Source organism: Accipiter gentilis, chromosome 12, assembly GCF_929443795.1.
Source record: "Accipiter gentilis chromosome 12, bAccGen1.1, whole genome shotgun sequence".
NCBI classification, from domain to species: Eukaryota; Metazoa; Chordata; class Aves; order Accipitriformes; family Accipitridae; genus Astur; species Astur gentilis.
This window is the reverse complement of record NC_064891.1, coordinates 1272076-1284166: the sequence shown is the minus strand read 5'-3', so window position 1 is coordinate 1284166 and position 12091 is coordinate 1272076. Positions and strand designations below refer to the sequence as shown.

The following is a 12091-nucleotide window of genomic DNA, read 5'->3' as shown; positions in this document are numbered from 1 at the left end:
ACTCCATTTTGTGAAAGCTAGATATTTTGGTTCAACTTCTTGTAAAGACATTTTTACTTCAAGCTTTTAAGAAGTAACATCGGTTCCTAATTGATCTCCTAAGGTTTATTGTGTGTGATTTATGGCATTTAAATAAGTAAAATTAATTTGTGTTTATGTAATAGTCACATTTTATCTTACAATGGGGAAATAAATGAAAAAAGTGAAACAAATGATCAATCCCGAAATAATGCATTTTTGGGTCATGAACAAACATGATATTTTATGAGTATCATAGCAATTTTTAACCTTGCAGATTCCCCTTTCTTGGGAAAAAAAGGAAACAAAAGGGCCTGCCATAAGTGTTTTCCATCAAATTGAATGTCAGTTACTGCTGTTGGGTATTTTAATTGTGAATAACTTTATGCTGCTGTATTTGCTAGCACAGAGGTGATTCCCCAGGAGCCTGTTATCAGGGAAGTCAGTACAGCATGATCCATAATAACTGTCATTATCCTAGAAATAGCCACTTGCTCAACGTACTAAGTAAACCATACCTGTATGGCTAAATACACAGCTCAGGAAGAACAGCATGAGTTCAACTCTCCCAGATTAGAGTGCCATGCATCCAGCACAGAAAGAAGATTTGATGTAACGCTGCTGATAAAATACTACAGGTCATGCAAATCATTGTGGAATTTAGTGACCTTTGAATGAACGTGATCAGCACCAAGGCAGAGGGCTTGTTATTTCTGTCTTGGAAAGCCTGAACTGCCCTCAAGCCAGATATTAAATTGTCTGAAATGGATGACTAAAAACTGGGGTAGAAAACTGGGGAAGAAGTTACTACCTCAGGAGTGTACTTGCAGTGAAGGAGGCCAGCTAGGCTCGCTGCTCACACAGAAGAGGAGCCCCTGTTTCGCTGTGGGTGCAGGAGGACTGGCAGAACTAGGTGCTGCGACAGAGACGCTGTGGTCAGCTCCCCTGGGAGTGAGCCTGTGCCGGCCAGCGCTCCAGCCTGCTAGGAACGCTGGTGGAGAGGAATTCATGCTGGGTCACCCTGCCAGGGCCTCTGCTTGTCAGGTTTTCCTGAACTATGTTAGCAGGCAGTTTACCTTTCCCTGAGGTTGCTTCCTTCCTTTTCCTCCCCTGTCTTCTCTTTCCACATATTAATTCTGTTGTCTATAATCTGTACCTCCAGCTGAAATGAAACTAAGTTTTTCTTTCCCTGTGCCTTGTTCCAGGACAGGAGGTGTTCCAAGCCTGCAGGCGTTCCTTTAACCTGCAGTTTTAATTCTGTCAGTCAGTAGACTTTTTTCTTACCCTTCTATTTCATGTTTTATATGCCAGAGTTATGAAGTGTCTTCAGTCCTAGAAACATGATTCTTACTACTCTTTCTGCCTAGAATGGCATTTTTCTTGCATTTATTACTTGGATGTGCTTCATGTATCCTTCACCCTACCTTTGCTGATTCTCAGTAGGTGTCAGTTGCCTTCTCTTTGCTCAGTTTCTCATATTGTGATGATTTTCACTTCACCTACCTCACCCCTGTTGCTGATGCAGAATTTGAGCACTCCCTTCCCAGGGGCTGGCTAGTTCTGCAGGTTCCTTTCTGGGGGCTTCCTGGAGTCCAAACCTACTGTATCTTTGACAAGACCAGCACCAATAAGGGAAAAAATTGTTAGGTGAACCATTTTTTAAACTCTGGCCGTGACGCAGCCATTTGACTGGCTGGTGCATTTCCAGTTTAAGCATTTTGCCAGTGGTACTGTAGATGTAAAAAATGCTATGTTTGTTAGCACCGGCTGAACCTACTGGCGCAAGAACGTTTCTATTGTGGGATTTCTTTAAAACCAGAGAGCCCTGTAACTCTTTCAATCCAGAGGCAATGTGCCTTTCCAGAATGCCTGCTCAGATAGAAGTGGTATGTGTGGTGCTGTAGACTTGGCTGACTGTTTCCCAGGCTCTCATCAGTGACAAACCATTTTAGAAGTTTAATTCTTCACTGTTTTGGGTTTGTATTGAAATATGAATTCCTGCATAAGGATGAAACACAAGTGTTTTAGTTGTTGATTTTGTTATTTCATGGAGTTTATAAGCCATTTTTCTTCTTTTCTTCTTTTCCTACCCCACTCCAGCAGTGTGCAGGGTAGAAGGGAGCAGGACCCATATGTCAGTGGTCTAGGATGGCCAGTGAAGGCTCCAACATCCCAAGTCCTGTGGTCCGTCAGATTGACAAGCAATTTCTGATTTGCAGCATATGCCTGGACCGTTACAAGAACCCCAAAGTACTTCCCTGCCTGCACACTTTCTGTGAGAGGTAAGTCCTTTCCTCATGCTGGTAACTAGGTATTTGTGTCATGCAACAAGCACCGAACAATGCATCCTTTAGTGGATGGGGACTTTTCTCTTTACTTGTAAATGTCATGTTAAGGCATGGTAAAGTCTGGGAAGGCTGGAGAGACAGAGATGTGGAGAAACACTGTTATTTGTGGCAGGCAGGAAGAAGAGGCAGCAGTGGAATATTTGGAATACATTCCCTTTATGCAAGAGTAAATAAAAAGTAAATCAAATTAAACTAATGAATACAGTTACAACAATGTGAAAGGTGACAGCAGGCAGAATTTGGACCTCAAATTAATGGCCTTCAATTTATACTGATTAGTCTATAATTAGAAACAATAAAACCCTTTCTTTGTTGATTTACTAAGCAGAGAAATAATTATCCCATCCTTTAATGTCCAAGGGTTAGACATGATATATACATTATTAATAACCTGTGATTAAATGTCTTCATTATTCTGCAGCTTGGCTGACTGAACTGGAAAAACTCTCTGAAAAGACATGTGATAAAACAGGAACCCACCTTCTACTCTATTTGGCTGAATGAATTGAATATACTTGGTGATACTCTAAAGTTATATTATCCATCAAATGGTGGAGAAAATACAGCGTCTGCAGAAAAGTTAGCTGAAGAATTATTGGTTTGAGTTCTTTTTCTGATGATGGGATGCATCTCTTTGGATTATATATTGAATGGCAGGAGAATTTTAATAAATGGTAATTTGGTGAACATTTAGTTCACGAGATTTCCACCTCTTAGTCAGGCTTGTGGTGTGCCTATCTAATTTTGCACAGGGTGCAAGAAAAACTGTGGATCTCTGAGTGTGTCAGATGAACTGGTCTTTTGTAGAAGAATACGAAACCCCAACTTTACTGAAGTCAGCAGTGAAACTCTCACTGAAGTCAGTGAAGTCAAGATTTTCACCACCATGTCTTAAGTTTCTTGACTTCAGTTCATGTGTAAATCCTAAGGTCAGCTTCTGGTTTTCACTGTAATCCTCTTACAGTGATCTGGTTATGGAGAGAGGCTGGAAGAACTCTTCCAGTGTACTGCTGATGTGCAAAGCCTAAACTGTCCTTTCACAGAGCCATTACTGGGGGGTCAGGAGGAGAGCTGCCAAGGGATGATGAAGAGTGGTGGAAGGAAAGCCCTTGGAAGTGGATAAGAGCTGTGTAGCTGTGTGAGGTCACACTTTCTTGGTTGGCATCTCATGAGGAATTTGGTGTAGCACTGCTCCCCTTAAGAACTGCATTCTGCAAAGCTTTCTGTGCTTACAGGACTATGCTGAATTGCCAGTTGCAGTTGGATGTTGCATGCCCAGCAGCTGTTAACTTGATTTTCAAGGCCAAAAGTGGCACTAACTGTCACCTAGGCCAGTCTGCTGCACATTGTTGATCATAGAATTTTTGTGTCAGACTTATATTCTGTGAAATTTACTATTTCTAAAAAAACCACAACTACCCCCCCTCACCAAATCAAACACAAACAAACAAAAATCTCCTCCCAGACTCCCCTTAACATAAATTGTGATAACCTAGGACAACTATCTCTATGTGATAGAGACCTCTGTTGACTCTGGCTAACTGCCAAATAACTTTCCTAATTGAAATACATGGAAAAATTTCCATTGGTTTCATTGGGACCAGGTTTTAGCTCTGAAACACGAAACCCAGAAACACAAGTTAATAAAGGAGATTCTATTGGAAAGGCAAGGGTCAACCACCGGTTAGTCAGTTAAAGCCACAGGCTCAAATACTTGATGCAATAACTTCATGTCTGTCAAACTTTATCTGATAGTTTATCATTTTTACTATCCTGTGAGCAGGATGCAGTAGATATCTGGAAGCATGGATCCTCTCTGCACTAATATCTCAAAGAAAGGCACATAACTCTCATAATAATGTCAGCTTATTGAACCTTTTTTCATGTGGCAGAGGAAAAAAGGTTTAAAGGAAAAAAAATCCCCATAACCACTTTTACTTTTGAAGCCTGGTGGTGTACCTTTCCTTTTCTAAGTAGGGGTAGCACTATTTCAAACCACTTCTTAAACTGAAGGGAGTTTTTTTCCTCTTTGATGATACTTTGCCTCTCTCTCCCCTTCTACCTCCCTTCCTCATAGGTGCTTACAGAATTACATTCCAGCCCATAGCTTAACCCTTTCTTGCCCCGTGTGCCGCCAGACCTCCATTCTGCCAGAGAAAGGGGTTTCTGCACTCCAGAACAACTTCTTTATCACCAACCTGATGGATGTCCTGCAACGAACACCAGACAACAGCATTGAGGAGTCCTCCATCTTGGAGACTGTCACCGCTGTTGCTGCGGGCAAACCTCTCTCCTGCCCCAATCATGATGGAAATGTAAGTGAGATGAACTCCTGTGGTATGTACAGGTACAGATATGTACTGACTGGTCTGGTTTGTCATGGATATTTTGTTCTAAAAAATAGTGGGGGAATTGGAATGACACTAGTTCTTTGATTTTATAATACGTCAATAAAAAACAAGTGATTCTTAAAATTAACTCAGATGGTCTTAGTGGGGCATCTTAAAGTAGTCAGGATATTATTTCATCTTACCAATCATCTTGGATGATACTGTCTTTTAGCACATTTGGTCAAAACTGTTGTCCTGCAAGCACTGAACCTTGTGTGTTTGCCTCTTTGAGATGGCTTTCCATAGCTCTTGCTTGCCATAGGAATCTGTGTGGTTGTTTAGGCAGTATGTGGCAGGGTTCTTATAAGCTTCACTGACCTGCACACTGAGGTAGTACCAAAGACTATGTGAGCATATTAACATGCAGCCAAATAAAAGGGTGTCCTCATTCAGGGTGCTTTGGGTGCTCAGGGTGCACAGGCTAGAAGCAGACAGCTTCTGTTTATCTACAGCGTTTTGTGCATCTCATATATCAGTCCTTGAAGGCTGCTTTGGTTTTTTTCCCTCTATCTACTTTTTGCCCAGCATCCCCCCACAGACACTCTCAAATCATATCAGTGTATTCATTGGCAAGTACCCCCAAATGAGTAAGTATTCCCAGATTATTACAAGAACAGCTCTAACTCTGCTTACTTCACAATTTTCAGTGTTAACCTGTGTGGCTTCATGGTAGGCATATGAGCTCCTGTCTCATAGCCAGGCTTATGCAAACATGTAAGTAGACCATGTTGCAAAGCTAAGCGATTCTGTGTTGTAAAAGCTGAGCAATGCTGTGTTGCAAACTGAATGCTGTGCTTCTATGCAAGCCAAGAAATATTGCCAGTATTTTAAGACAACTTTCTGGGGACTGTTTTATTTGGTACTTAGTTTAGGTATATCAGTTGTATAGGATTAATTCAGTTGATAGGTAGTGATTACTCTTAGAGGGGAACAGCTCAGTTCCCTTTCCTTTACTGACCTCCTGGAATTATGTGGATGCTCTGATTAATGAGTAACTGTTGTAACTTTTTTAATGTGTACAATACCTATGTGTGTGTAGTGGTTACTGATTAATACATTCCTAGTTTTTATTTGCATTTTATTGGCTCTCCTTAAAATGAATCATAGTTCTTTTCTGACATAGCAATCGTGACAGGAGCCATTGATTATGAAATGCAGAAAAAAGTCAAAATTAAGATGTTACTTGTTTTGTATTTTACATTATCAGCTGATGATTCTTTGGGTGTGCTTAGAAAAAAATGGTTTGCCTGCAATTAAAAATATGTCACCTTGTACCTCTCTGAGAATTCCTTTCTGGGGAAAGGTGGATTTGCAAGTCCTCTAAACCAAACTTACTTGGCTTGCCTTGAAACACACCATGCCTTTTAGGATGCTGAGTAGTGTGTGATGGGAATATATTCTTGCTTCAGTAAGTATCTGGGAGGGTTGGGGACAGGCTAAGGATGACTCCAATTTAAAGCTTTGTGGAGCTAGGAAATTAAAAGCTAAAGTGCACACATTAGTCCTTGTGATGGGATGAGCTGAGATAAGCTTTGGGTTCACCTGTTTGAGGCTGGCCAGGTGGGTCTGGCTGAAGTGCAGGGTGTGCAGGGCAAGGTTCTGGGCACTTTAGGCCTGACTGAGGAAATGGGCTTTTGCTGGCTTCATGTGTACCCAGCACGAGGGCACTGTGTGGCAAGTGCCTGGCTGCTAGCCGCTTTGCTGGGGGCTTCAGGGAGTGAGGGAGGATTGAGGTGGTAGCTGGAGGAGAATGCCTTCACAGAGCCAGTGGTCATTCTGCATTGAATCCTCTCACCATTATTTTTTTACGTATTGCTTGGGGTAGGGTCAGACCCACTGTATTTTTACTATCAAGGGAAAAATTTGCATCAAGTATATTTCATTTAAATATTACCAGATTTTCTTTGTATTAGCTTGGAAGTAAGTTTCTATTTAAACAAGTTTCTTCAATCTTTCCAGCCATGCTGGATTTAAACCTCTCTGATTAAAATCAGATAGAAGCTGATGGGCAGATACTTTCTCATTGGCTTGCCTGTCTGCTAGAAACTTAGCCTCCCTCAGGCCACGTAGATTAGATACTTTCCTTTCTAGTTGGTCTCTTATTCCCACCGCTTACATTTTCCACATGTGTGTGTGTATCCTATTCCTTCTGTGCACATCCTCTCATTCTCTGTTGTGGCATCTTTCTTGTGTGTGTTCTTATGAAAAATGAAACTTAGCTTGTAGTATCTTAACATGAGAGATGGTTTCCTGTGCTTGAACTATAAACAAATGCTTCCTCATATTCACCCAACACAGAGCAAAAATATATGTTCTTGTTAAATCAGGGCAATAGGGCATGTCTGTTATGGAACTTTTGAACCTAACAGAAGGTTCTTATCTTCTACCTACACATTAAAATTAGATTGGCTTTATTCTCAGCTGCTAAACACCTGCAGCTCTTGTTGGATATAAGCATCCTGGTTTGGAAACTTTGATCTACAATCACTTAGGGGCAGGTACAATGACCAGGACAGGGAAGGCTGTGAAATTCCAGGTCCATTACTTCATAATATGTAATGAGTGGTGTAGCCTCTTTGCAGTCACCCATCCTGAAAAGTCCATGCTTGAGTTTTATTTGAATTTGAAATGAAAGTCAGCCCAGAGTCTAGGATCCATGCTTTTACAGGTGCAATGTATTTTCTGCCTATAGAGTTGTCATGGTTTAACCCCAGCCAGCAACTAAGCCCCACACAGCTGCTCACTCACCTCTCACCTCCCACACAGTGGGATGGGGGAGAGAATCAGAAGGGTAAAAGTGAGAAAACTCATGGGCTGAGATAAAGACAGTTTAATAGGAAAAGCAAAAGCCATGCACGGAGGCAAAGCAAAACAAGGAATTCATTCATCACTTCCCATCTGCAGGCAGGTGTTCAGCCATCTCCAGGAAAGCAGGGCTCCATCACACATAACTGTTACTTGGGAAGACAAACACCATCACCCTGAACATCCCCCCCTTCCTCCTTCTTCCCCCAGCTTTATCTGCCAAGGACAATGTCATATGGTCTGGGATATCCCTTGGGTCAGTGGGGGTCAGCTGTCCCAGCTGTGTCCCCTCCCAACTTCTTGTGCCCCCCCAGCCTCCTCGCTGGTCGTGTGGGGTGAGAAGCAGAAAAGGCCTTGGCTCTGTGTAAGCACTGCTCAGCAATAACTAAAACATCTCAGCATTATCAACACTGTTTTCAGCACAAATCCAAAACTTAGCCCCATACCAGCTACTATGAAGAAAACTAACTCTATCCCTGCCAAAACCAGCACAAGAGTGTAACAAGAGAGCCTACCCAATATTAAATTAAATGCATGTAGCAAGAAAGCATGCCTTATCTTTGACTAGCTTTTTCTCAAGAGATCACAGAATAGCTTGGCAACTTGACAGGTATAAGATCTTGTCTAGAAAAACATTTCCTGAACTTGTACAGGTGTTGCTTACTGCCTGTATGCTTTTAGAAAAATAAAAAAGCACCTATCCTTGATATTCTGATGAAGTGACTTCATAACATACTTTTTAAACCTTGTTTTTTCTCCTCACCTCTCTATTTCCCACCATGTCACTTACTCGTGTATCCCATTAAAGTATAACCTAATTTCTTCTGTACTCTGCAATAGTCAGTGTGTCACTGAGGCTAAATAAAAAAACTCAGAAAGTCAGGGTTAGACTCTTCATGAGCCTTACAACTAAAAAACTGAACTCAATGCTTGTGTAATTTTATTCTGCCTCGCAAGGAACATATAATACAGTTAGGAATCAATAGTGTGACTGATACAATCATATCTGACTGAATTGGAAAGTCATACAAGGGATTTGAGTGGTTCACTTGTATGTAAGCATGTTTAAGTCATGACAATCTTACAAAACTTTTTAAAAAATTTGCTTAAAGCTTTCAGGTTTGCTGCATGGGTAAGGCAAAAGCTATGACTGGGGAGAACAAAACCCCACATTCTAAATTTTACCAGATATCTGGGAAGTGCCCTCAAGTAATCCAACCTTAGATTCTTCTAAAAGCCAAACCATACAAAGCTAAGGTACGCTCCAGCCCTGGGGACAGAGGAATTAAGCATGTGTGTGAGATGAGGAAGGAGGCTGACAAAGAGCAGACTCATCCTTTTTCTCTGAACTGCTCTTTTAATTCAAACAAATAGAAACCAGAGGATGAACAATGCCATTATTCAAATATGATTTTAGAGAAGGGGAGCTTGTGACGGGTGAGAGCCTTTTTCTTGAGACCTGAACTTTGAAGGGCTGGAATTAGTGTGCTTTGGCTTTGTGAAACCTATTTCAGAAGTACCTGCATCCTTGATTATGCAAATTAAAAAGTTTCTGTAAATTCAGTTAAATTACAGTAGTGAAGATATGCATGGGTCTTTAATTAGATCACTCTGCTGAAATATGCTGATCTGGTTTAAGGTGGGAGTTAGTGGATGGGATTTCACAACCAGTGGGTATTAATTCACCTTTCACTACAGCTGATGGGAATCTTCTTGTTGACTTCAGTGGAAATACAGCTGAAGCCATGGTTGGATGCCATAGTATATCCTGCCCAAGAGCTCTCTTCATTTTGGAAAAGAGTGGTTCAGGCAAATGTTTTTTTCTGAGATGTTTTGTAAAGCAAACATTTATCCTGAAAAGTTTTCTGGGTGTGTTGAGTTTGCATGGCAGGGTTTTGGTAGTGGGGGGCGGTTACAGGGGTGGCTTCTATCAGAAGCTGCTAGAAGCTTCCCCTGTGTCTGACAGAGCCAATGCCAGCTGGCTCCAAGTCGGACCCGCCGCCAGCCAAGGCCAAGCCCGTCAGCTATAGTGGTAGCACCTCTGTGGTAACATATTTAAGAAGGAAAAAAAGTTGTGCGGCACACAGAAACAGCAGCCAGAGAGAGGAGTGAGAACATGTGAGAGAAACAACCCTGAAGACACCAAGGTCAGTGAAGAAGGAGGGGGAGGAGATGCTCCAGGTGCCAGAGCAGAGATTCCCCTGCAGCCCATGGTGAAGACCATGGTGAGGCAGGCTGTCCCCCTGCAGTCCAGGGAGGTCCACGGTGGAGCAGATACCCACCTGCAGCCTGTGGAGGACCCCATGCTGGAGCAGGTGGGTGCCCAAAGGAGGCTGTGACCCTGTGGGAAGCCCATGCTGGAGCAGGCTCCTGGCAGAACCTGTGGACCCGTGGAGAGAGGAGCCTATGCTGGAGCAGGTTTTCTGGCAGGACTTGTGACCCCACGGGGGACCCAACATGCTGGAGCAGTCTGTGTCTGAAGGACTGCAGCCCATGGGAAGGACCCACGTTGGAGAAGTTCGTGAAGGGCTGACTCCTATGGAGGGACCCCACACTGGAGCAGGGGAAGAGTGTGTGGAGTCCTCCCCCTCAGGAGGAAGGAGCGGCAGAGACAATGTGTGATGAACTGACCGTAATCCCCATTATCCGTCCCCCTGTGACGTTGGAGGGGCTAGGTAGAGAATTCAGGAGCGAAGCTGTGCCTGGGAAGAAGGGAGGGGTGGGGGAAAGGTTTTTTAAAATTTGGTTTTATTTCTCATTACCCTACTCTGGTTTATTGGCAATAAATTAAGTTAAATTTCCCCAAGTCGAGTCTGTTTTGCCTGTGACGCTAATTGGTTGAGTGATCTCTCCCTGTCCTTATCTTGACCCACGAGCCTTTTGTTATATTTTCTCTCCCCTGTCCAGCTGAGGAGGGGAGTGATAGAGTGGCTGTGTGGTGCTTAGTTGCTGGCTGGGGTTAAACCACGACACTGGGAATGTCACAAAATGTGATGCCCATGTTGGGCATAAAGAGGAGAGAGGAAAAGCCAGTAATACACGTCTGTCTGTAGTTAAAATTAATCTTACCTGATTAAGAAACGCTAGGCAAGATCTTAGGAAATCAGCTTATCTAAGCACTTGAAGCCTGAATTGTATTAATGTTAGGTTTTCTTTCTCCTTCAGCTATGGCACAATCCAGAGATTTTAATGGGAAATGAAAGCTGCTTCACTCAAAACACTTTGAATTTGACTGAGGCAAAGAAGACTTTTTCTATGCAGACATACGTGTTAGGTCTTTGTGGTCTGCTTGTTACTCCCATTCTAGCTTATGTGATTCTCTGGTGCTTGAATAAAGAGGAAGAAAGTTGATTAGGCTAAACTTTAATAAGCCAATGAGATGCTTCCTTTCTTATATATGTTGCTGCAAATATAATGATGTTTATTATGATGTTCAATAGGAAACAGAAATATTAAATTATTCTAATCATTGTATCCAAAGATAAAAATATCGAATAAGTAAAAGGCTTGTTAAAGTATCTTGAAGCTAAGCATTAAATTATGAAGAGGCAGAAAGATGAACTTTTGACACTCATTCAAAAGAAATGAGATTTTTTTGACCATATAAAGTGACTTAAGAGTTTCCTAATAAAATACTGTTCCTTTTGGTTGTTTCTGGTTGCAAATTTTTGAAGCCTTTAAAAATAATTTAAATCCTAAACTCTGTTTAACTCATTTCCTCTATGCCCTGTAAGACTGCATCACATCTTAGTGCCTACCAAAGTAACTGTCAGGCCTCGGATGTTCTAGTACTGTAAGACTGCTAAATTCACAGTGACTGGAGTAGTGTTGATGGGGGTTGTCATTGTTTAGAAGGTCTCTTGTTTTTTTCTTGCTGATCTATTTGATCTCACACAGTTTATTTGGAGCAGCTTTTAAAGTTTCTCTAAAGTGGCTTACACAAATGGCCAACAAACGACTAAACCCTCATTGCATGGGAATCCCATATCTTGCGAATTGAGATAAGAGGGAAGAATGGGAATAAGAGGGAAAGGAGCTTATCAGAGGAAAATCCCTATTAATGCTAATAGCCACATGCGAATCATGGTTCTTACTTCCCCCTCCTAATTTTCAAGATATCTTGGAGCAGCCAGCTACTTTCCACGGTGCTGTTACAGGTCCCTCTGCTCACCTGAAAACAGCCAGTTCTACATAACCATCTTGTCAGCCAACATCTCCAGCACAACTGTCTTTGTGGAAGACATCTGAGGGCCAGAAGCATCAGCTGAGTTATTCAAGATTCTGATGCTATGTTCTGAATGCAAGAGAGCTGCCAATGTCTTGCTTTGAAGCACATACTATGAGTTTCCTTATATACTTTTAATAAGCCTAAAATGCTTTGTGCTCAAGGACTTTCTAGCTGTAAAAGAAAGTCTCATGCTGAATTTGCATATATGTGCATCATTTTGACTAACATATGATTTTGGGCACAGCACTTTTCTGTTTCTTTCCCTTCATGAATATATTCAGAATTCGGGGTATTTATTACAT

At 41.9% G+C, this 12091-nt stretch overlaps 1 protein-coding gene across 17 annotated transcripts in view; it reads left to right on the top strand.

The window, feature by feature from the left end:
• Nucleotides 1–12091, top strand: part of TRIM2 (tripartite motif containing 2) — a 118598-nt gene that overhangs the window by 74969 nt on the left and 31538 nt on the right. For 13 of the 17 annotated variants that reach the window (XM_049814580.1, XM_049814569.1, XM_049814578.1 and 10 more), the window contains 2 exons: nt 2119–2300; nt 4444–4681. In XM_049814580.1, the coding sequence (XP_049670537.1) occupies nt 2167–2300; nt 4444–4681 (372 nt within the window). In that variant the 5' untranslated portion in view covers nt 2119–2166. Of the gene's footprint in view, nt 1–2118; nt 2301–4443; nt 4682–5403; nt 5471–12091 lie in introns of those variants that run through there. The other 4 variants (XM_049814583.1, XM_049814582.1, XM_049814584.1 and 1 more) reach the window with 2 other exon arrangements.